At 55.3% G+C, this 24,772-nt stretch overlaps 1 protein-coding gene across 3 annotated transcripts; it reads right to left on the bottom strand.

The window, feature by feature from the left end:
• Window positions 1–7,018: 7,018 nt before the first annotated feature.
• Window positions 7,019–23,725, bottom strand: PITX1 (paired like homeodomain 1). 3 transcript variants are annotated; one of them, XM_075766519.1, is made up of 4 exons: window positions 23,420–23,725; window positions 14,153–14,381; window positions 11,000–11,205; window positions 7,019–8,347 (listed from the first exon to the last, which is right to left on the bottom strand). In XM_075766519.1, exons 2-4 carry the CDS (start codon window positions 14,313–14,315, stop codon window positions 7,808–7,810), a joined length of 909 nt encoding a protein of 302 aa, XP_075622634.1. In that variant the 5' UTR covers window positions 14,316–14,381; window positions 23,420–23,725; the 3' UTR covers window positions 7,019–7,807. The 3 variants fall into 3 exon arrangements, with proteins under 3 accessions (XP_075622634.1, XP_075622635.1, XP_075622632.1); XM_075766520.1 differs by having other exon boundaries at window positions 14,153–14,330; XM_075766517.1 differs by having other exon boundaries at window positions 14,153–14,334; window positions 23,420–23,721.
• Between the last annotated feature and the right edge of the window lie 1,047 nt (window positions 23,726–24,772).

The raw sequence follows: 24,772 nt of genomic DNA, 5'->3' as shown, positions 1-24,772 counted from the left end.
TGACCCTGATACTAACCATAATCCTATCCTGACCCTAACGCATCCCTCACCCTAACCCAGCCATAACCCAGACTTAATCCTTAGTGCTGAACCAACCCTATCCCTAACTCTAAACCAATCTCAACCCAACCTAACCCTAACAAAATCCTAAGCCTTACTCTAAGCACTAAGTCTTAACCTATTCCTAACTAAATCTTAACCTTGCACCTCAGAGGAACAAGTAGAAATATATGATACATTTGTATTTAGTTGATACTAAACTGTGTTAAAACAAAAGAAAGAAGATTAGGTAAATATGTTGAAAGAAGGAATTGTCAGTTTTATGTATTATAAAGTTATATGGTATTAATTGGCTACAGGGAGGTAGGAGGGTTGTCTAAATGAATGGGTATAAGGTAGGGATGAACAAATTGAATATCTCTGTGTAGAACAGTTATACCAGAGAGTTTGAAGTGTGCAAGTAAGAAATTCACAGTTATGAGATCAGAGGTCAGATAGATGAAGGTATACGAACAGAGTGATATGTACAACCTGATAGTTAAATCACACATCAAGGTAGGCTTGAGGTAGACAGGTATTTGTGTGGGACAGACAGGGAAGGAACGAGGGAGGAGGGAAGGTAAGGCAGGGGAATGCATACAGAGCGGGGGACCCGTGGGATGAATAGGTATGTATGCTGTCAGAGCTTGTGGAAATGCATGGAGAGGACAGGTAACGGGGAGGGTTCAGGCCAGGAAAGCGGACAGGACTGTAGATCGGTAGTTTCTGCCTTTTTCAAGTTGTGACTTCTGCAAATGTGACCAGCGGAGGTGCCAGCCCCTGCCCGGTGAGCTCCAGCCTGTGGACCGCAGACAACCCCTGCTTGCTGCTGTCCCTGAAGCCCTGGAAATGAGATGGGGCCAGCGAAAGGAGCGGTCCCGTGCTCATCACACGAGACAGCACGGCTGGGGTAGGTGTGTGGGGCAAACGGGCCCATCTGGTGGGGGGGACAGGCAGGTGGGAAGGGGCTGTGGGCTGATGTGCCCAGTGGTAAAACATGCAAAGCCAATTAAGGTAAGAGGATGAGCTTGCAGAGGACAGGAGCCAGCCCTTTTTGCTGCCATGCCAGGCAGGGGGGTTGCACAGGTCCCGTGCTGAACCCAGTTCAGTGCCACCGTGTCAGCCCGTGGGACCACAGGGTGGGTCAGCAGAGGGGCCAAGATCCGTCTCAGCGGGCGCTGCAGAGCGCAGGGCGAGAGGTGCAGGCGTTCTTCCCTGCCATCAGCAATAACGAGCTTCCTCCAGCTCCAAATATCTGCACTGACTCATTTTATTCTCCTCGCTGCAGAGAACAAGCTGGCGACATGGGCAGAGACCCGTGGGGGACATCTCAGCCTCCGTCTCTGCTGCTGAACCCACCTTGGAGGGGATGGTCCCCAAAACGGCTGTTTTCTGCAGAGCAGGGAGGGGAGGGGAGGCTGCTGCCGGTGTTGGTGGTTCCTGGGGAGGGGAGAGCGGGCTGGCCCCCAGCCTTCGCAGCCTTTCCAGGTTTGCTTTCAAAGGTCCAAAACCTGCCCCTGTAAATGTTTAAAGAGTGGGGTCTCGCTTTGTGAGAGCATAAGATTAAATTTAGGACCTGACTTCAAACACAGACTTGCGAGAGCATGACTTTCCAAAATGCTTCCTTCACTTCGCTCAACTTTATGTTTAACTTTAAGCAACTTCAGTTTGCTGGCTTTAGTAGACTGCGAGCAGCAGGGTGCGAGCAGCGTTGCGGTTATCCGTGGGGCACAGCCCCGCTCCCCCGCAGCCGGCGGCAAATCTCCAGCTGGCCTCCGTGGGACCAGGGCTTCACCTCATGCCCAGAAGCATTTTGCTGGGCAGTTTCCTTGTGAGCTTGAGTACTTCCCTGAATGAGTTTCTAAATGAGTGAACCCTCTTTCTACACTTTCTGGGAAAAATGAAGAGAAGGGAGTGGAGGGAGAATGGGAATTTTTGAGGGTGCCCCAATGCCGAGAGCCAGCCTTTGGAAGGGATTTGGGTTCTCACAGTTTCACGCAGGCGGTTAGAGGAGCCTCGGCAGGAGCCAGAGCAGATACCTCTGATAGACACAGGCACTGGGTGCTTTTAAAGATCCCACTATGTACTTAGCTATATCTTCAGACATCTAAATCCCTCTAAAGGTCTCACTCTTAGTGTCTAAATCCCAGGTGCCTAACTCACTTCTAGGAAAATCTCACACCAGGACTGATTCACTGAATCATTTTTTTAAATCTGGTCCTCACTCACATAGGGCTTTTGAAAATCCCACTGCTAATCTCCTATACCCGGGCATGTATCACTTTGAAGCCTGTAAAATAAATTGCTTTGCGCTCCTGGGGGACAGCAGCTACTTTGTCCTTGCTCATACTAAGTCAGATTTTTGTTTCATGCATATTAACACATAGATTTTTGGGGAAGCTCTGAAGCTGTTATGCGAGACTTGAATTAGTAACCCGGATCGAGTACTGTTTTACATGTTATTCTGGGGAGGCATCGCACGATGCCGTGGGTTGTAGGTCTGCATCAGCAGAGGTGGTGGGAGGAGCTGGTTCTGGGCTGCTCATTTACATCGGTGGGGTTTGCCCGTTGGGCACAAGCCTTCGCTCAGCTCCACTGATCTCCTGGGAAGATTTGTGAGCAAATTCGCTCGTCTCTAGCAGAGATTGAACATTGTTACCTGGGTTTTTGCAAGAAATTACTTGGGTGAAGAAGGGGAAGAAAAATCAAATACATATGTTCTTTCATTTTTTTCTTTTTTTTTTTTAATTTATTTCCTGTGGGAATTTTTATTTGTTGGGAAGGTTTTTGGTAAACAAAAATTTTGTGCATATGCTTTCTTCATTAGAGAAATTGGAGTTGGGGATAAACAAATTATTTTTTCCCGTTAAAAAAAAATAAAATCATGCCACAAAAGAAAAGGCTGGCTGCCATTGAAACATTTTTGATAGAAAATCTGCCTGCAGCCCTACTGCCTAATCAGTTTGGAGCAGAGCGTAGCCTGTAGCTTGTTAATAAGAGCAGCTTGCCCGAGCGGTTCGCACAATGGTGAGCTGCAGAGGAGGCTTGTTGCATAGCTGTGGATTTTATTTTGCAGCTCTGTTAATTAAAACATATTTTACTTTGAAGGAGGTTTTTACTGTTTTCTATGAGGGTGAGCCGAAAACTGTTCTCCTGGATAGATTAAAGGAGGGATATGAAGTATTTTTTTTAGAAGTAACAACTTAATTTTGTTTGATGGGCAAACTCTTAGCAAAAACAATGTGTAGTTTCTTATTTTCATTTGTTCTCAGTCCTTGTATACAGCTGGTTTATAAGTCTGAATATCTTGGCTATTTTGATAGTATCAAACTAAATTTTCACATACAAGTTGCCAGACTGGAACAGAAAAGTTGTCACAGATTCTTGTTTAATTGATAAAGTAATTTTTAGTTATACAAGGGTAAACTAAAATACTAAGGCCTGAAACTGTGCCATTGAAGTTAATGACAAACCCTTCATAGGTTTCATATAAAGCCTGAATTTTTACTATCCCAGTTCCAGTGAGTTTTTGTTGCAAGTTTGCAGCAAAATGTTAGGGCATTCCTAAGTGTTATTTTTATTATACAAAATCCCATTAAAATCAGTACTGAAGCATCCCATTAATTTAAATGGGACTTTGCATAGTTTGCTGAGTTCCAGGCCACAGATAAAGAAAAGTATGCAATTTGGAGTTAAACTGACCACAGCTTTTTATTAGAAGACATTTAATCTCGAACAAACAGCTCAGTCTGAGGCATAAAGTCTTTGTGAACTTCATTTGGACTGGTGCAACAGGAGCCTTCACCGTGCAGCAACTTCTGGGTTGGTCGTCTGGGACCTCTCAGGACCGTATAGCGTTCTCAAGCAAACCCCTAGCCCAGGTAGGTGTGCAAAGGGCTCCCCAGGCAGCTTTGCCTTGGAAATGCTGATAGGTAAGCCAGCACACCCAGAACAAATGGAAAACTTGATTCAGCTATTTCTCTGGCTCCAAGTATCTGCTTGGCTTGACAAAGGCAAGGCTGCAATCGGTGGGCAGGAGGCTAGGGGCTCTCTGCAGCACCCGCTGGAAGGCAGAGTCCCACCAGGCTGGAGCCACGCTAGGTCGAAGCAATGCAGCTTCAGAAATCACTGCTTGTGCTTCACGCGCTGGAAACCACTTGGAGGAATGTGCTGGGCGAGGGATGGAAAACCATCGCCTCCGGTGTGAGGAAACACCCACCAGCCAGACACCGGCAAGGGGAGTTCAAAAACCAAAGGGCGAAGAGCGGTGGGGAGAACCATTTTGTACGTGGTACCCCCTTTTGGGGACTCTGGGGGCTAAGCAAGCATTAAATAACAGCCCCCCGGCCCCAGCTGCTCTCAGTGTGGGCACACACCTGGGCACCTCCAAGGGTGTATCCCTAAGGAAGCTGTGCTTGGGCAAGGCAGTCCCAAACCATGCTTCAAACATGCCAAACCTCCAAATAACTCAAGCTCTAACCATTGGGGGGGGGGAACAGGACCTAAAGGCTGCTGGAAGCAGAGCATCTGTAAAAGTGCACAGAGAAGGTGTAGGAGCTGCTTTCTGCTCAGTGTCTCCTTGGAATTTTCCTTTCCCTGAGTCATAAATGTGTCAAGATGCCCAAATTTCACCCAGCACCAGCGAATCAGCTTTCCCTGGTACATTCACAGGGCAGGGGGACACTGGTGACAGCCACCAGCACAGAAACCCAAGCAGACTGCGTCCCTGGTCTCCAGATGAGTTTCAGGGGGGCACTCAGGACTCTGACAACAACTAAAACGCGCGGCAGGGTTTGTCTAAACCTGAGCACTGCAGTCGCTACTCTGATTTAGGACTAACAGTGCTACCTCCAGGAACAGGAGAAAATGAACACCGAAAAACCAGGCTACGATCACAGCTGAGGGCTTGCAGATATCCTCCTGGATGGAAACCGGAGGGGCAAACCACTCATTTTCCTGCTCTGGTGCATGCTCCCATAGCTATAAGAACTGATAAAGTAGCCGACGAGACTCAGCCCCTCTCTGCTGAGCACCCCGGGTTAGGTGCAAAGGCACTGAGCAGCCCCCCAGCCCCAGGAAGGGGGCTCCGCGGGCACGGTGTCCCGTCCCGTCCCGTCCCGTCCCCCCCCCGCCCCGCCGCCGCTGCCACGAAACGGCTCCCGGGGCTCCGCGGGGCCGGGCTGCCGTGCGCGGCCGCGGAAGCTCAGGCTGCAAAACCCCGGGGGAGAGGGGGACATCCGCGGCCGCGTAAAAAACCGCGTTTGGGTGCGGGGAGAAAGCCCCGGCAATGGCTTTTCCCGCCGCGGAGGAAGGAGGCTGCCGCCGGATCCGGCCTCGCCGCAGATAATTTATTGTTTCGGTGGTTGAATTCTGGCATTGTTCACAAAATACTAAGAGTAATCGTAATACTAATTAAATAGTAATGAAATCAGAGTCTTTTGTGCTTGTAACAGCTTGGGAAAAAAAGAAATAAATCGAACAACCTTTAAAATTCAGGATGTCGGGGAATGTGGAGGAACAAGAGGAAAACGCACCTTGGCAAAACGGGCAGAACGGTTCAGCGGGAAGGAGCGGTCCCAGGGCCGCGACACGCCGAGGAAGGGGGTCTTCAGGGTGCGAGGATTAACTATTTTGGGAGGAAACCCCCCCCAACCCACGGCTCGAGGCGTTATTATTTCGTGGGAGCAGCAATCCAGGCGGCGAGGAGGGCTGCCTCCCCCAACCCCGCCACGCCGCCAAAACAGCAGCGGTAAAAGTCTGCCATAAAATTAGAGATGGGGAGGATTTCCACTGCCGGGGCTGCCCCTCGGGGTGGCAGGGAGCGGGGCTCCCCTCCCCGAAGAAGGGCGCCTTCGCCCCCCTTGGCCGGCGGCTCCCGGCCGGGTCCCTGCCGGGGCGCGGGGAGGGGGGAGCGGGGCGACGGCGCAATTACCGGGGGGAAGCGGAGGGACCTTCCCCAAAATGCCACCGCCGGGCAGGGAAGTGGGGAGAAAGCTGCTTTTCTTCTTATTTAGTCGATCTCTTAAACACAGCCAGAAAAGAACATTAAAGGCATTTCTAGATTTCGTTTCGGTTTTGGTTTTTTTTTTTTTTTTTTTGGTTTTTTTTATTCCCATGCTCTTAATTTTGAAAAAAAAAAAAAATTCACAAAACATAACTTATAAAACAATATATATACCGCATCCTTATCCACAACAGCATAATTGAAACATCCAGCGTAACGTTTACCACAGGTGTGAAATACACTGGGAAAGAAGTACCGTGTGCATTTTATATTATGTTTCTTTGTCATCTACAGGTAATAAGTATCGACAAAAATAAGCAACAAATATGCCTGCAATTAAACTTCATATGCGTTTTGTATGCGTATTAATAAAGATCATATTTATCATTTCCATGTTTTTTGTTGGTTTTTTTTTTTTTTTCCAACAAGCACTTGTTAAAGTATCTACATTTACATAATAACACCTTAAGATAATAACACCTTAAGATCGGGTTGTTTTTTTTTTTTTTTGGTTCCTTGTTTTTCCTTCACAGTTAGAAAAGCAAGGAACGCTTTCAGCTTTGCTAAGCAACCTTTCCGGACGCCGAGGCTCACTGTTTCTCTAGCAGAGATGCAGTATCTGGATTCACTTCATAACAGAAGATTTTTCGTCTTTTTTTGTTGTTTAGACTCTCTGAAAGGGGGTTGGTATTTTTGTTTGGTTGGTTTTGGTTTGGTTTTTTTTTTTTTTTTTTTAAGAGATAAAAACACCCCCTGCATTTAAATAAAGATGAATGATAATTTAATTATCAGGATAAGACTTTGGATGGGGAGAATGCTGAACAGTTTTCGCATCGCTGGAGGGTTTCTGTGCTCTCGCACAACCGGGGATACTGCAGTCTTTTGGAAAGGATGAAGAGGTAGGAACCTTGAGCTGCTTAGTATCAGGAATGACTGGATTATAGCTTCCAACTAAAGAAAAAACATCAAGAAACATGCATTTTAAAAACAGTTTATTCAACGGCCAAGGACAATGATCCGGCACAATGCAACGGTAGATATAAATATAACCTTATATAAGTGGTTGACCCTTGTCATTATTATTTTTAATAGTTTCATACCTAATATTTTAACCATTTTTTCCCGCAGAATCTACTCTGCGAATTATATTTTTTTTCTCCCCCCCCCCCTTTTTTTTTTTTTTTTTTTCGAGTGTGATTCTGTTTCTCAGTGGTAAACATTAACCAAACTCTTCCCGTGCGACAAGCGGCCAAGAACCGTCCCACCAGCTCTTACCACCGAGGCGTCTCCCTCCCTCGCCGCCCTCCCCGCGGGGAAGCGGCCGCCTTACCAACTCCTGTGCAAGTTCAAGTAAACACATACAACCCGCATAATCCAGAGAAAAATTGCAACTCATCCATGTACCAGATTTCGGTGTCTCTTGCAAAAGTTTTCTGGTCCGTTTACGGTTTTTGATGGTTTGTTTTTAATTTTTTTTTAAGCGCTGTTTTGTTGGTTGCGTCGTTGGTTTGCATTAATATTTTTTTTTTTTTCTAGACAGTCGAAGTCCGCGGAGCTTTTGGGGCTTTATTGTTGGTGTTTTGTTTGGGTTTGTTTTTTAAATTTTTTTTCCTCTCTCACTTGCTCGGGTTTCGCTTTTAATCATCGTCGGGTTTTAATATTTTTTTTTTTAATTTTTTTTTTTTCCTTTTCCGTTAAACGTCGCTTTGCTTCTGCTTTGCTTTGTCGGCGGTGTTTTGTCGGAGGTGGTTTGTGTCAAGTCCGTCAACTGTTGTATTGACAGGCGTTTAGACTAGAGCCGGGGCTTTGCAAACTGCTGTAGCCGAAACTGGAGTGCTGCTTTGATTTCAGTCTGAGGCTGGCTAAGCTGGAGTTGCAAGTGTCCCGGTAGACGCTGTAGGGCGAGCCCGGTGGCCCGTAGGGACAGGCCGGCGAGGACATGGCCGAGTTCAGCGAGGAGCCGCTGATGTTGTTGATGTTGTTGAGGCCGGAGTTGGCCATGCCCGGCACGGCCGAGTGGCCCATACTGGAGGGCATGTTCATGGAGGAGATGCTGCTGGGAGCCGAGAACATGGACTGCGAGGAGAGGGGGCTCATGGAGTTGAAAAAGGTGAAGCTCTTGGTGGAAAGCGGTGCCGGGGTGAGGCTTTTGGTGGCCCAGTTGTTGTAGGGGTACCCGGCGTACATGTCGTCGTAGGGCTGCATCAGCCCGCTGAACTGCGGCACGTAGCCGTTCTTGCACAGGTCCATCTGCTGGTTCCGCTCCCGCTTTCTCCACTTGGCTCGGCGGTTCTTGAACCAGACCTGCGGGAGGGGGGACCGACACGGCACGGTGAGTGCGGGACCACCGCCTCCCTCCTTTCCCGCCGCCGGGGCGCACGGAGCGCAGATGCGCGCAGAGGAGCGCAGGCAGCCTGCAACCGGGCGCCGGCACCCCCGCGCCCCCCCGCCCTGCCTAGAGGCACCGTTTGGCGGCCCCCACCTCCGCAGGCTGCGGACACGGCTCCGCGGCCCCGCACCGCCTCTCCCTGCAGCCCCCTGGCCCCGCGGGCTTTGCGCGCATCCCTCTCTATTCGGCGGGATGCGCCAGCCGGAATGCGCGCAGCGGCCTCTCCGCGAAGGGTGGCTGCGCGGGTGTCCGCGCCTCGACCCTGGCCGCGTCCTCCCGGTCCCCCCCCGCCGCCCCTCTCCCCGGAGCAAGGCAAGGGGCGAAGGCACGGCCCGCTCTGATTAGGGCCGGCTCGCCCCGGCTCCGCCGCGTTTCCGAACGCTAATGCTGTGTAATAAAAGTCCCCTGTTACAGATCATAAAAAAGGGGATTGGATTAGTATGTTTAAGTTTTAAAAAAAAAAAAAAAAAAAAAAAAAAATCAGTCCCCGCATCGCCCTTGGATGGATGCAGCCTCTGCCTTTATATCTAATGAGAATTTACAGCCCTGACTAGGGAACAGAGAAGCCGGGGCCGCTCCTGGTGTTTGATGCAAAAACCTGATCCAGACTCTCCCTTCTTTATTTTGTTTTAGCCCTCGGAAAGCGTTTGAGTCCCCCCGTGATGGAAGTCGGGCAGCCCCAAATTCTTTTTCCAGGTAAAAAACCCAGCATCGTCCTGCCTGCCGGCTGCGCCCGGCCCGCGACCTTCTCCTGCCTCTCCTGCTGCATCCCCCCTCTCCCGGCTTTCTCCGACCGAGCCGTCGCCCCCGGGTTCCCTGCGGACACCGGAGCCCCTGGCCGGAGCCGCGCGGTTCCGTGCGCCGGGCCCCGCGGAGGCTGCGCTCCCTCCGCACGCCCCCCCGGAGCCGGGGCGGGGGGGCAGCTCTTCGGGCCTCCCCTCCCGGCGCAGAAATGGCGCAATTATTATTAAACACCGGTCTCAAGGATGGAAACTTCGGGGGGGGGGGGGGGGGGGGAGAATGTATGGCGGAGTCTATTTTAAATAATAATAATAATAAAAAGAATCCCGTATAAATAGGAAACGAAAGCCAACATGTTCAAAACCTGTAATATACTCCTCGGAAGGTGCTTCCAGACAGGAATTTCCTGAAAATGAGGGTAATAGTTTTAATTATGGCTCCTAGACATTTTAAAGGAAGGCCCTCATAGCAAATTAAGGTTAGATTTGCAATCTGCAATCTCAGAATATCAACCCAAAACATCTCCACACAGAGGGAGAACGGTATTATGTTAATGGCAACTCATATATTAGTCTTATTTGCTTCCTGAAATATTCCAGCAATATTAATGCAGTTTAGTCTCTGCTCTGGCTTTGTTTTGTTTTAAACTCAATTAAGACAATGCTTTCAAATGCGTTTCCCCCATTGCGGATGGGTGTTTACTCTTGAAAGGTTTAAGGCAGAATCTCTATAATCCGATTTGGTCACTCGCGGTTTAATTGCCAAGAAAAAAAAAAAGTTAACAAAAAAAAAAAAGTGGCTTTTCGGGACTGCCGGGCTGCCCTCCGCGGTCCCCGTTTTCTCCCGTGTTTTTCCCCTTCCCGGCAGCGGGCTCAGCCCACGGGCGGAGGGCTCGGCTGGGGTGCACGGCCACGGCCGAAACCGCGCGGGGAAATGTCCGGGGTGGGGGGGGGGGGGAAGGCAAAGGGGAGGTGGAGAAACCGTGACAACCCAGGCACGGTGGGCAGAAAGTCTACGAATCAATACAGCCCGAGCCGCTCCGGTCTGGTCGTTCATTGCCAGGATATTTCACCCGTAAACCTCTCTAAGGAACTGCCGAAGCTATATATATATAGATATATGTATGTATATATGGTGGCATCGGCTTCGAGGCGCCTTCGCCATAGAAGTATGTGTCTACAGCGCTTATTGACTTTGGAGTGCGATCGCTCCCCAGCCCTTGTCCTTCACTTTGCCCATCGGCGGCCTCTGCAAACAGCCGCTCCGCCCGCCGCGGCCGCGGGAGATGCGCGGCCGGGAGGGGCTGACACCGACAGCCGCACGGGGGGGACGGCCGTGGGCCCGGGGGCTGAGCCGCGGTCCCGCCACCGCAATGGCATCAGGCAGCGGTTTGTTGGGAGATGATCTCGATTGCTGGGATTAATGGGAATAACCAGAGCAAGGGGAAAGGCCGCTGGAGCTGCACAGTTGCTCGGATGTGGGGGGCGGGGGGGGGGGGTTGCTCAAGCCCCGCGCCGGGTTTAGGCTCACCCGGGGGGAGTCTTCCCCCCACAACAGGGTCCTTCGAAGCCCCGGCCTCTCCGCTGCTCGCCCCCCCACTTTTCGGGCCCGTCTCCAAGCGCGGGGCCGACGGCCGGGAACCGAATTTCTCCTCTGCGGCCTGGATCCCAAATTTAAGTAATTAAAATGAAGCCCGCCGCGGCCGGGTGCTGCTCTCAAACCGCCTCCGCCGCTCTCGAAAGGGGCAGTTTTTCCCCAGACCTCCCCCCCGCAGAGGGGCCCGGAGCAGAGCCCTGCATCCCCGCGGGGCTGGCCGCCCCTCTTACCCGGACTCGGGGCTCTGTGAGGTTGGTCCACACGGCGATCTCCTCCCGCATGCTCATGTCGGGGTAGCGGTTCCGCTGGAAAGTGGCCTCCAGCTCCTGCAGCTGCTGGCTGGTGAAGTGGGTCCGCTGCCGCCGCTGCTTCTTCTTCTTTGCCGGGTCGTCGGCGGCCCCGTCCTCGTTTTTCTGCTCGCCGCTGCGTTCCTTTTCTGCGGTAGGGTGTCGGGGTTTGGGTTTTTGTTGTTGTTGTTTCGGGGTTTGTTTGGTTTGTTTTACAAACAGAAATACAGGCACGCAAAGGCAGGCATGCCGGCCCCGCACCCAGACCTGCCCGCCCCGCCGGAGGCACGCGTGGGGGTACCCACTCGGGTCCTGCCGGGCCCTGCAACCACCGAGCGTCCCGCAGCCAAACCCGGCCTTTCCCGAGAGTGCTCGAAAAGGACCACGGAGCCCTGTCCGGGGCCAGGGCACCCGGGGAGGCAGCGGGACCCCCAGCTCGGCCCGGCTGGAAACGGGCCGGAGGGGTGAGAGCAATCGCGGGGGAGCGGGTTCCCCGCAGCATCGGCTGCTCTGCCTTTCCGCGGCACCTTTTCACTCCCTTCAACCCAAGGCGCGATCTTTGCTCCATTGTCTTTGTTGTGCTCGGCCGCGACAGGAAACTTTGGAAGGGCAGGAGTGTAAAACCCAGTAGCAATTAATTGCAAAAGGCACCTCTCTCGTTGCCTCTACACTCTCCCATTTATTTCCTTTTTTTCTTTTTTTTTTTTTTTTTCTTTTACTGCTTTTAGGATTTTAGCATTTATTTCAACCCGAGGCTGAGCGAAGCCCTCTGCAAAAATCATATCGAAAGAAGCAAAGAAAAAACCAAACCAAACCCAAACCCCAAAACAAAACAGGAGCGTTTTGGCGATCGGGATTTGCGCGGACTGGAAGCAGGAATCCAACCCCGACCCCGCCGCAACGGGGGGACAAACCCCCGCTCCCTTTTCGTAACGGCGTTTGTAGCTCTCCCTGCCCGGATTTCGGCCGGATTTGACCCGGTTGAAGCGCTCGGAAAGGGACTCAAAGGTCTGAACGAAATGTGCTCCCGGCTGGGCCCCGGCGGGAGCGGGGAAAGGTGCGGCCGGGCGGCGGGCGCGGGAGGCTGCAGGGCCGGGAGCCGCGGCCACCCCCCCCGGCCTCTGTCCTGCTGCTGCTGCTGCCTAAAGGAAACTCGGCGGGGAGTTTTCATTTTTAGAGGGTTTTTCTCCCTCTTTTAGAGGGTTTAATCCCGGCGGCGGTGGCGGGCCCGGAGGCATTTCTACAGCCCCGACCTCTGCGAGGTAAACCCGGAGTCTAAAAATAATCGCGGGCTGTATTCAAAGCCCGGGAGGACTCGTCCTTGCACACTCACCCCTGAATCGTTCCTCGCCTGGGCACCCTCCAGAGCAAAAGTTGGGGGGGGGGGGGGGGATGGAAGGCGAGCGAGCTCCAGCGGCTCGATGGAAACCCCAAAAGGGGCCGATTGCACCCGGCTGGCCTCTCCCTGCCGTAAGTGGTTTGCAGAGCAAACAAGGCCTCTGCAGGCAGATCCCATCGCCACCGGCCCCCCCGGCCCCCCTGGCCTCTGCGGCCGCTGGACCGGCCGTGCCGCAGGGCCCGGTGGCGGAGGGGAAACAGAAACCAAAATAACCCCCGCAAAGACAAATCCTCTCTCTTTCGGCTGGGAAGAACCCGGCGAAACCGGGCCGAGAGGGAGCCGGGGGCGGGGGGGGGGGGCGATAGGAAAGCGGCTGCGGTGGGATCCGTCCCGATGGCCCCTCGCCCCGCTCCGGGTTTAACCCCGCCGGGATTTCATTAAAAATCCGGCCTCCGCGCCGGGCTGTGATACAATTTCAAATCATAAGGCGTATTAGCTTTAATCGGCTCTTGTATCTTTTTTTTTTTTTCCATTAAAAAAAAAATGTGAAAGGTATTTTGCAGCTTCTCGGAGAAGAAAAGCAGGCAGGTCCTCAGTCCTCCTCCAGCACCGAGGGGGTCACACACAGGGTTAGGGCAAAATGGAGCAAATCTCCCTCTCTAATCTCAAATAATCCCCTCTAATCTCGGAGTCCCTTCCAGACGCCGGTCCCTAACTTTGTTTGCGAATCAGGCTGGGAGGCACAACCCGAACCCTGTTTATCACCGGGTGCCACTTCGGGACCGACTCTTGCCACAGCCACTCTCTAGGTTATAGTACCTGCTAAAACTCCGAAAAGCAACAATAGCTATTAAAAAATTAAAATTAAATAAGAGATAAACTCCCCCTGAAAGGGTCTCGGTGGAGAATGGGTATTACACTCCTTCCTGAAGCTTTTGTTTCCTTCTAGCTTCCCTTGTCATTCTAGAAATGTTGCTACTTTAATTAAATACAAACTGGGAAACCACAGCTTTCCCTGCAGCCCTCGCACATGGTGGTCAGAGCGCGGGGACCCTTTCCAGCGGGAAAAGCGCGCAGCCCACGCGTGAAACCTCTCCGCGGCCGCGCACATCCCCCTCCGCGGCGGCCCGCGCTGTCTGCCCTCGGGCCCACGCCGCCTCTCCTGCTCTGCGGGGCTTTTCTTTCTTTTTTTTTTAAAAAAAAATTTTCTCTCTCTCCCCCAACCCCCCCCCCCCCCGCTTTGACAGAGAGATCTTTTTCCATCTCTGCACCACCCGAGCTGGAAAATAAACCCGGGCAAAAGCTGACATTATTTCAGAAACATCCGGCAAAACCGCACTCCCCGAAGAGCCCCCCTTCCCTTCGACCCCATCAATTAATAACTGTGTTTTTTATAAAAAAAAAAAAAAAGAGCAGCTCCTGGGATGGGGCTGGGGAGCCGTGTGTGTCCTCCCGGCGGGCTGTCAGCACCGGGCACGGCGGGGGCGACAAGCTCCGGGCGGGCCCCTTGCCCCCCGCTCCGGTTCCCGGGGCTCACTCGGGATGGAGCCGCCGGGATCACAGGATGCTCTTACCCCCCCACCCCCCCCCCCCCAACCCCCGTACCCCCTTATCGCCTCTGGTTGTGCGGGGGGTTCGGGCAAAGCACCACCGACCGCCCCGCGAAGGGAAGGCGCGGTGGGGAGGGGGAGGCGGCGCGGGGGGGAGCGGGCCGGGGCCGCGGCGGCGGGGGGTGGGGGGGGGGGGGTGGGGGTTACCTGGCACCTCCGTGTCGGAGGATTCACTGGCTGAGTTCTCGATCGGGTCTCTGGGTTCCGAGGATCTTTGCAAATGGAAGCTGGAAGCCATGTCATGGGAGGGTTGGGGTCTCAAGCTCTCGGGCAGTCTCTCCAAATTCATTCCACCTTTAAAGGAATCCATGGCAGGGGCGCCGGGCTGCCTGGGGGAGTTTGCAGGTGTTTATTCCACACAGAAAGGAACAAGGAGCTTTTTTTTTTTTTTTTTTTTTTAAAAAGGAAAAAAAGAAACGACAAAAACAAAAGCAAATCCACTTATTACTAACAGTATTATTTTAAGGGTGTCGGAAGAAGAGATCTGGGCAGTGCCTCGAAGCTGGTTGTCTTTGCTCGGGAAGAGGCACGGCAGTCCGGCCGCATAGGCAGGGAAGTGGTAAAGATCCCTTATAGAGAAACGCGAGTTGCGAGTTGGACAGTTTAAAGCTAAAGAGATTAAAGTGACCTGCCCTAGAACAAATGCCTGTAGTTAAACGGGGCTCCTCCCCCTGAAGGTTAAAACCTCCCCGTCTCGCTAATGCATCACTCCATCTAGCGCTCGCCCAGCCCGGCCGCACGGGCGGACCTGCCTCCGCGCTCCCTTGCCGATGTGCGCGCCTTGCGCGGCCGCGGTCAGGCCCGCGGTCCCCCGGTGGGCCCCTGCCCGGCCCCCGCCGCCTGGCTGCGTCTCCTCCGAGGGTGTCGGCCCCCCCCTCCCTTCTCTTTCCCCTCCCCCCCAAACTCGGTGAGGTATTAAAAATATTTCAGAAACGAATGGAAAGGTGGAAAATCATTCCCAGTCGTGCGGGGGGGCGGGTCGGGACCCCCTGCCCGCCCCCAGCACCCCGCCGGCCCTCCCTCCTCCGCAGCGTCCAGCCAGTCGGCAGCGCGCAGGTTGCGCCACGGCGCAGCGCAGCATCTCCGCGGGTATCTCCGTACCCAGCCCGGTTGGGCCTCCCGGTCCGCGGAACCTCCGCCCCCACGCCCTGCAGTGGACGCGCACCCTGCGCACCCCTCAGCATCCCTGCGCAGGGCTGCGCGGCCCGGCCCGGCCCGAAGCGACCCCACCGCGAGTTCCAGTGCCGCGGGGAACCCGTTCCTCCGAGCTGGAGGGGCTTGCTTTTCGGGACGGCCTCCTGGGGGTTGCGTCTGAACTGTTTTTACCTTTTTAAACCATTTTTTTTTTTTTCTGGCTGCGGCGTTTATAATAAAGCGGCTCGGACCCTGCCCGGCAGCCGGGGGACCGCAGCCTGGGGAACAGCGGCAGCGCGAACGCTCCCATCACATCATCTTTCAGCACATGATTAATAACAAATCATTTTCCTCCCGCAGCCGAACTCGCGGTGACCCTCCGGAGGGGTGCCTGCGGCTCTGCCAGCCCAGGGGCCGGGGCAGCCGGCGGGGAGGGGGCGGGAGACATTTCCCCCCTTCTCCCGCAGCGGGCACGGTGCGCCCTGTCCCGGTGCGGTGCCCGGGGCGGGTTGAGCGGAGCCGGTCCCCGGGGCCAGGACACGGCCTTGAGCCCTCTCGGATAACACGGGGAGGTGGAAAAACCCACGGGAAGCCCTCAGCCTCGGGGGGCAGGTGGGAACCGGGGGGTACCGGCGGGGCAGGCGGCGGGGGCTCGCTGCACCGGGGAAGGGGGCGAGGGAAAGGGGGAGAAGGACCCTGGGCTGTAACTCTGCCCGGGGAAAGGACCTTCACTCCTCTTTATTTTCTCGGCTCACTTTAACTGATCCATCCTGACACTCTATTTTGCTTTCAAATCAAGTAAAGATGTGGGAGAGAACTTTTGAACTGTTTTATGGAAAAGTGGAGGGAAACAATGTTCCAGCCGCGCAGGCTTTTTCCTACACGGCCGGGGTGATGCAGCCGGGCCCGCCCCGCGCCCCCCGGCAGCGCCCCGCGGGCCCGGGCCCCCCCCCCCCCCACCCCCCGCCAATGGGCCCGGGGACACCAGGCGGGGAGAGACCAAAGCTCCCAGCCCCAACCCCCTGCTCTCCAGCGCCTTTTACAATTTAGGGGACGTACAGGTGGTGCTGTCAGGGTCAGGTCTCCCTAGCTCGCTCTTTCTTTCTTTCTTTCTTTCTTTCTTTCTTTCTTTCTTTCTTTTTTTTTTTTTTTCCCCTCCCCTTTTTTTGAGTGGCATATTGATGTCCGTCTGTCAGCTCCCGGCTGAACTCCGCTCAGGAGTCTGCAAACGACGGGGAATTTCGGGCACTCGAGGTAAACCAGGCAATCTCGAGGCTGCTAACATGGACGTGGTTTAAAACGCAAATATTTACGAGAGCCAGGGCCTCTGGGCTTCGAGGGGCTCAGCTGATGCAGGAGCCCACGGCACAGGGGGGACGGGGACCTCCTCCCGGGAGAGAAGCGAGAGGTGGGGATGGCCTTTCTCCCGAGGAGGAGGACAGCGACCGGATTCCAAACGTGCACCGTACCTGAGACCCTTCACAGTCCCATTTTTTTATTTATTTTTTTTTTCTTTATTTCCGCGAGAGAGAGGCGGCAGCCCCGGGGCAGGTCTCCGGGGGCTCCCCGCTCTCAGCGGGAGCGGGATGGAGCCCGGCGGGCCGTGCTGGAGGAGGGAGGCTGCCAACAGCCCGGCTGCTCCGCTCCGGCTATTTTAAACCTACTGCTCACAGAAGCCTCAAAAACGGAGGAGGGATTTTCTTGTATTTTTTTAATGCGCCTAATTTACAGATTTTTGTTCTGCTCTATAAAATATAGTTTTCAAAAATTCGTTCTAGGCTCAATTCTTCCCGGTCGGGCGCGGGGAAAGGCTTATCCCCGGGCACCGACATGAGCTCGCCGAGGCGACGGCCGCGATAACGCCGAGTTCGGCTGCCTCCCAGGGGGATCGCCCCCCCCCCCCCGGCTCCTTCTGGGGGGTCCCTGGGGCAGACACCCCTCGACATCGGCGTGAAATGGTGAATAACGGGCCGACCCTGTCGCTCCCGGCCCTACGAGGGGTTTTCGGGAGTCGGAGCAGCGCCGGGCTCCCTCCTGACCTCCCCCACGCGTGTCCGCGTTCGGGCCGTGGAGCGAGTCAGGCATTTACCGCACACCTGTGCACGGGTCGGCAGTCTCAGGTGGGCGGATATATATATATATATGTGTCTTCTGTATGTCTCGTATGTGTCTTATGTGGATTTAAGGGCATCCTCTCGCTCCGCGCTTTGGGGAGCAGGAGCACTCCAGTCGCACAGAGCCAAATCCACCCGGTTCTTCCCGTTGCTGGTCGCGACAACTTGTGTCGCGACAACAGAGCACACCCGCGGGGCTGTCACCCCCAGATTTGCGCTTTCTTTTCTCTCCTCCCCGCCGGGCCCGCTCCGTTTTGGGATGCCGGGGACACCTCTCTTCCGGCAATCCCCTCCAGCAGAAGCTACGTCACGGGTCCACTCGTCTGACGTCATGCCTTGCTTCTCTGACGTCACGCCTCGCCTTTCAGCCAGGTCACGACCCAAGGCAAGCCTTAACGACCGGCTCGGAGCTGGCGGCTTTTCCCGCGACGTGAAGGCGGGACGGGTGGCCCCACGGGCCGGGCAGGACGGTGGCCCCGGGCTCGGGCTCTCCCTTTCCCCGGCCACTTCCCCGGGCTCTCTGCGGGGAGGGAGAAGAGGCCGCAGCAGACGAGGGCAGCCCGGCCGCGGGGCCAGCTGCCCGGCCCCGCCATGATGCCCCTGGGGAGCCGCGACCTGCGTGGGCGTGGGAAGGGCCGGGGAGAGGCGGAGGGAGGGTCGGGCCGGGGACCGAGCGGGGCCCAAGGAGCTCCGGCCGGGATGCGGCCGGTGTGCGCGGGTCGCGGGACGGCTTTGCGTGGGAAACCTCCGCGCAGTGCTGCGTGGGGCTGGCCAGAGAGCACCGCCGCTCCGCGCCCGCACATCCACCGCACTCCGAGGCTCCCTCGGGCCGGGGGCTGCATCAGGGCTCTGTAAAACGCTGGAAGCCCGCAAATAAACCGCTCCGCTTCCTCCTGCTATAAATAAACCAAGAGCGAGGGACGGCGCTTATAAACAAATCAGCGCTGGCCACGCCGGTGACAACCCCGTGAAGAAGAGGACGAGACGCGTCTGAAGGAGAGCAGGATGCCCACTGCCCCCCGAGGGGCGGGCGGACCCGCCGAGGGCGCGGGGGACGGGGCCGCGTCGCCCCCCGGGTGCCGGGGAGGGACCCCTGCTTTCGGAGAGTGGCTCCCATCCCCGACGGGCTGCGGCGGTCGTAGCCAAGGCAAAACCACCTGGGCCGTATATCAGGCAGCAATATTCAATCTCTGCCAGCTTTTTCTCTTCGGATTTATTAGCGTTGTATAGACTCAGATTCAGTCTATAAATTATTGGGAATTGGTACAAAAATGAAGGCATCTCCTCCCAAGCGCACCTCTGCCCGAGAGGAGAGGGAAGCCCTCTTAAAAACAGAGCTGCACGGGAGGAAGAGGCTCCCCAACTCAACCCAACCAAACCCAACGCAACCAAACCCAGCCCAACCAAACCCAGCCCAACCAAACCCAATCCAACCCAACCAAACCCAACCCAACCAAACCCAAGCCCACCCAACCCAACCCAACTCAACCAAGACAAACCAAACCCAACCAAGACAAACGAAACCACAACCAAAGCAACCAAAACAAGCCAAGCCAAACCTAAACAAACCAATCCTAGCCAAACCAAGCCCACAGCAAGCCAGGCAACCTCCACTTGGTGCCCCCTTCGCAGAGCCCGGCAGACCGGAGCTGCTGCGAGGAATCAACTTTTAATAACACCCCCCCAAAAAAATGCCCAGTGGGAGGCGAAGGGACATCGCCGGGCGGCGAGAGCGGCTGGAAGGGCGCAGCTCCCCTGTCCCCAGCGCCGCGACAACGCGCAGCGGCATTTTTAAAGCTTCCGTCTATGAAAATGTCCCCCGCACGGGTGGATGAGTGGTTGTCGGCCGCCAGCTCCCGCTCCCGGCCTTTGCTTGTGCGTGGGTCTGACCCACGGGATGCCCACGAGGGTTGGGAAGAAGCAGAGGCCGGGGATGCGCGCAGGCGTGTGCGCAGGACAGCGCGGCTCCCCGCGGAGCACAGACCGCACTGGAGGGGGGAGATGCTTCTTGTTGCCGTGCACCGGGGAGTCGTGTCCGTCGGGACAGTGTCCCTTGTCCTTGGGGTGTCCTGCCCCAAACCAGCATCTCCCCAAACGCCTCCTTACGCGCAAGGCGGAGACCCGAGTGTACGCCACCGCGCAGGGCAAAGCTCAGCACTCCCCGCCGCGACTGCAGCCCCGGTCCGCATCCGGCCCGAAGGGAAAAGGGAGCAAACGCCAAGTAACGGCGACCACGAAACGGGCCCCGGCACCCCCCGAACTCCCGCCGGAGCTGGAGCCGGGTCCCCCCACCGGGCCGGGCGGAGCGGGCAGCGGGAAGCAGAGAGGGGGAAGAAACCCAGCTCAGAGAGCGTGTTAAATCGCTCAGGAGAGGAAGGTGGAAAATTACGCTGGCTCCCAGCCGGCCTGTCCTCCTCTGCGCAGCCAGGACAGCAATTTTCCTAAGAAATTGAGCAAAACGAAATCAGCCCCTTTTGGATCCGCAGCCCTCCTCGCTCCCCGTGCTGGCCAAGGCTCCGACTTCCGCGGGCGCGCAGGGCCCCTCCGCGCAGCGCTGCGCCGCGGATGCTCGGCGGGAGGGTTTCCAGCGGCCGCCACCGTCTCCTCCGGCCTCCCGCAGCCTCCTAAACCGCCCGGGCGCTCCCTGCCCCATCCCGCTTCCCTCGGCCCGACGGACCCTGCCCCACCGCCTCGGCTCTTCCCTCCACTGCAACCCAATGGAAGAAACGGAATTTTCTCGGGGCGTTTGGTCCGTGACACCTCCCGGGGCACCTGGGGCACCCGGGGCTGCGGCTTGTCCTGCCCCCCCCCCCCCCCCCCCCCCCGCCATCCCCATCCCCATCCCGCCCCGGGGCTGCCCCGGGCGCCGGCGGCCAGCGGCAGAGCTTGCAAAAACTCGGGATGAAAAAGTTGAAGGCTTAATGTTTTCTGACAGATACAAATGATACCCCAAGGCTTTCTTGAAATGCAGCGACTGACGGCTGGAGAAACGGTTTTCCTATTCGGGTCTCTGCAGCTGGAAGCAGACGGGGTGGGAGGCGGTTCCTTCCCCTACCCTCACCCCGAAAGTAAAAACCATCTCCTGGGTGTTCGCAGCCGACCTGGGACAACTCTTTCTTTTTTTTTTTTTGTTTTTCTTCCCCAAACGCCTGGCAGCGCAGTCCCACCCTGGCCCAGAGCTGCTTCCCAGCCCTCTCCGCATCCTTCAGAGCACAGGCACCGGACTCTGCTCTAAGAAAATATTAATTTGCTGTTAGCAGTGCCTTGGGTTTATCTCTGGCCGTTCGCAGCCTGATGGAAGCGGGAGAGTGTCAGGGCCCTGCAATGACAACGCCGGAGAGTGGACAGCTCGGGAATAAGGGAGGTTGTTTCCCTAGGTGGGGGGGAAGAGAGGGGGAAAGTACAATATAGTCCCACAATTCCCTCTCTGAGCAGAGGGAACATGCTTTTCTTATTAATTGATGGAGGAAGGGGCACCAGAGTTTGCTAGGCAGCCTGCTCATGTTACTCTGTGCATCTTTAGATCCTGAAATGTGTCTCTTTTGTGGACTAAAAAAGATGCCTCTGAAGCAGAATAACCAAAGGCCCGGGCACTCCCTTGGCATTTACTGAAGACCCTTCTTAGGCAGAAAAGAGGCTGCGTTTGAAACCACCGATATTTTGTTTCCATGTGGGTTTTCCCCCCACCTTGTTTCAGGCGAGCAACCTCTTAATTGCTCCAGCATTTGGATGCGGGAAACACATTTCCCTTAAACAGGACATTTCCTGAAAGGCTGAAATATTCTAATAACGCGCTGGGCTCTTTAATGTTCTCAGAACAGCAGCGAATCTCGGCAGAGCCGCACATTTCCTGCTTTAAAATGCAAAATCAGAGAAACAATTAACCTTTTTGTGCCTTCAGCTCCTTCTCTTCTATATTATTTTATTTCTTTTTTTCTTTTATTTTTGCTTATGCATTTTTCTGGTCTTTTTTTTTTTCTTTTTTTTTTTTTTTTTAAATTTCCCCCCGAAAGGCTGATTTCCCCTCCGCTGCCTGGCGGCACCGCGCTGCTCCCCCGCTCGTCTCCGCTGCCCGAGGAGCAAATATCACCGAGATAAAGGCACGGGACACTTTTCTTTCCAGTTTCATCGTGGGAACGGCCGTATCTTAACGGGCACATCTCGGGGAGAGATAGGAACACGCTGCCTTCCAGAGGGCTGTGCTAATCAGCACGCCGGGTTAGATATAAAAGTTCAGGGCAAATAAAACGAATTAGTTTTATTAGCACGTTTAGGAGGCGGTCTAACGAAGGAATTCGGCTTTACTAGAGAATGTTTTCTCCTCCCCTTTTGTTATTTAAAAGCAACATATATCTGAGCTGCTCATCACGGGAGGGAAATAACGCATCGTTCAGTCTGCGGTCATTTTCTCGGAGAAAGGCGCTCCCTTCTCTAAACCCGGCAAGAAGGATATATACTCTTGGAAAGACACGATTTCATAATAAAACCTGCGTGAACAATAAAACCGACTGTAAAGGACAGGCTGCGGAGCCCGCCAGGTTATTGTTCGGCGGTGGGTTTCGGTAGGAAATATCTGCCTCCATCATACGCGCCTTTAACTCGGCTAAAACTTTCCCAGAAAAATGTTGCCACCGCTTCAGCGCGGGATTTCCAGGGACTTTGTCCGTATTTCAGGAAAATGAAGGATTTCGGGGAGGTTCTCCCAGTGAAGTAGCTCTCAGAACACGTTTAGAAGTCAGTTTTTAGATCAACGGTTGGAGTTGGCGCAGGGAATAACCCGGAGAACATGGATTTTGGTTTGTTAAGTGGGAAAAAAAAAATATTTTAATTGTTACAAAAAAGCAAACGGCATCTCGGTCCTCGATTCAGGCACAACAGTATTGTTTTATGTCCAATCCGTGCCTCGGACTTTGTATTCGCCTGCAGTGCGGTTGGCAAAATTTGGGGAAAATGGACGAAATAATAGAAAACTCGCCCAGTGACAAACTTTTAAACGCGAGACCTAAAAAAATCTGCGAAAGCTACCGTCGGTGGGGAGCCCTCACGTCCATTTAAGCGGCGTTAATACGCGGAAAAAAGCCTTTTTCCTCCCACTCCGAGAATTTCACTCCCGCTGCAGGAAGCGTTATCCCGGAGCGGTGCTGCCAGACACCCGCACTGTGTGTAGTTCCTAAAGATGGTGCCTGTTTTTTAAGTAAAAAAAGTGGAAAAAAAAAAAAAAAAGAAAGAAAAGCAGAGGGGCTGCAGCACATTTTTTTTTTTTTTTTTTTTTTTTTTAAGAAAACGGAATTCATCGACGGTCCAGACTCTCCCCGTCCGCCCCGCTCATCCCCGAGAGCGGCCGCCTCTCCTCCGCGGTAGCGCATCCCCGGTCCGAGCACCGCGGGGGGCACCGCGCACCCCCGTCCCGCACCATCTGTACCCCCCCCCCCCCGCTCGTCCCGGGGAACCCCCGCCCCGCCGGGCCCGCCCGAGCCTCCGCACACGGCGCTGCTGCCGGCGGCCAGTCCCCGCCGAGGGCACCGGGGACCCGGCTGAGAGCTGCGGTTTGCTCCGCGCCGCGGAGCGCCCCGAGTAGAAGCGTTGGAGGCTGAAAATGGTGCGGCGCGTTGGGAAAAAAAAATTAAATATATATATATATATTAAAAAAAAAAATATAAAATGAGGTAACCCCTCTGGAATTGCATTTCCCAGAGCATTTGTCAGAGCTGACGAAGCGCAGAGGCCCCGAAAGAATTTATACACGGTATAAAGATGTCAAAGACTGCGCGGAGAGCGGAGCGCGGAGCAGAGCTCCCGCCGAACGCCGGGGCGGGAGGCGAGGCGAGGCCGCGGTGAGGGGCGCTCCCCCCGCGCCGGCGGCACGTCCCGTCTCGGCTTTGTTTTCCAGCCCCGAAACGCTCCGCACCCTCCGGCCGCCGCCTGCGTCCCCACAGCTGGCCGGGCGGGCCTGGAGGAGGCGAGAAGGGGGGACCGAGGGTGGGACGGCCCCGCGGGACACGCGTGGGGAGACACGGCGGGCGCGCGTGGGGCGGTACGGAACGCCGGGCGCACGCGTGGGGGGCGGGACGGGGCGCACGGGGCCGCCCGTGAGGGACAAGCAGCGACACGCGTGGGGCGGGACGGGCGCAGGGGGACAGGCGTGGGGCTGTCCCCGGGCACTTACCGGGCGGTGCGCTCGGCGGCGGCGGGGTGCCGGGCCCGGCGGGCGCTGTGCGCGCCCCGGCCGCCGCTCCAGGGTTTTCTTGGGAGATTTCCCCGTCTCCTCCTGACGTCAGCCCCGTCCCAGGGTGCCGCAGACGGGGGAGGGCCGGGGGCAGGGCCGGCCGCACCGGGAGACCGGCGGCGCCGGCCGCCCCGCGCCCCTCACCTCCGTCCTGCCGCCAAAGGCATCCCCGGGCCCGGCCCCCCGCCCCGTCCGGCGGCTCCCGCCCGGCCGAGCTTCCCTACCGCCGCCGCGCACCGAGGGCCGGTTTCGTGCTCCCGGTTGCACGGCCCCTGCCCTCTTCGTTTCCTCCCGGTGTTCTTGTCCGAGGGGGCAGGGACAAGGAAAGGCCACTCTTTTTTTTTTTTTCTTTCCTTTTCTTTTCTTTTTTCTTTTTTTTTTTTCTTTTTTTTCTTTTTTTTTTTCTTTTTTCCCCCTGAAATACGCTCCTGGTTCAGGACTTCAGCCTGGAGGTGGGTGCGCAGCGCCGAGCACCCCAGGGAAGACAGCAAACAGCACCCAGGGCTGCCCGGGCTGCAGCCGGGGCTGGAGGACCCAGGGCTCCGACGGGATGCTTACACGGGTGATACAGGGCAGGCACACTGTGCTGCCCAGCCGGCCAAACACCCAGCCCCAGCCCCTCTCTCCAGTTTAATTTTCCAGGGATGCTTCTGGAGTTTCAGACATTTCACTTCTTATACCTGCCACCTTGGAAGGTCTCCTCCCAAGACAAAAGCACACAAGTCATGCGGCGACCGAGCGAACACTGTGGCGGGGACATGCCTTACGCTTTCCTAAGCAGAGGAGGTCACACACACGTGCACGCACACAGAGGCTATAGCTGTAGCTGAAAACCAAGGACAACGAATATGGAATGGATCAGAAAGATAAATAGCATAAAATCAGGAACAGTCCAGTCCCACACTTGCCGTTTGTTAGAGAGAGAAGAAGTAAATGGGATTCACATGTCGAGCATTAGCTGGTTGTTAGTCTGTAAGATAATATTAACTTTAGTGCTTGCTGGTTTGCTCCAGTTTTCCAAAGGCAGTTCCAGGAGGCGCCCAGCCTGTAATTTAGGATGGCACATACTGTGTGAAAGAGACTTTGGCACTGGGGCCTACCAGCACATCAAGGTGATATTAACATAATAAAACGTTTGGAGAGGGAGTAGGAGCTCATAAATTAATGCATTCTACTGTTTTAATGCTAGCAGCTAACAATGCGTTTCCTGTTCAGCTGATCATCCCCGCTGCAGCCTAACAGCTGTTTTAAAGGTGCTGTGAAATTAAAGAGAGGGAAGATGATTGTCTTTAA

The sequence above is a fragment of the Balearica regulorum genome, chromosome 14, assembly GCF_011004875.1.
Source record: "Balearica regulorum gibbericeps isolate bBalReg1 chromosome 14, bBalReg1.pri, whole genome shotgun sequence".
In the NCBI taxonomy this organism is placed as follows: domain Eukaryota; kingdom Metazoa; phylum Chordata; class Aves; order Gruiformes; family Gruidae; genus Balearica; species Balearica regulorum.
Note: the sequence above shows the minus strand (reverse complement) of the source record. Positions and strands in the feature narration are given on the sequence as shown.

Coding starts and splice junctions, on each gene's coding strand:
- PITX1 (XM_075766519.1), bottom strand. CDS start 14,315: ATGGATTCCTTTAAAGGTGGAATGAATTTGGAGAGACTGCCCGAGAGC. Junction 11,206..14,152: donor CTCCGACACGGAGGTGCCAG/GTAACCCCCACC, acceptor ACCCTACCGCAG/AAAAGGAACGCAGCGGCGAG. Junction 8,348..10,999: donor TCACAGAGCCCCGAGTCCGG/GTAAGAGGGGCG, acceptor CCCCTCCCGCAG/GTCTGGTTCAAGAACCGCCG.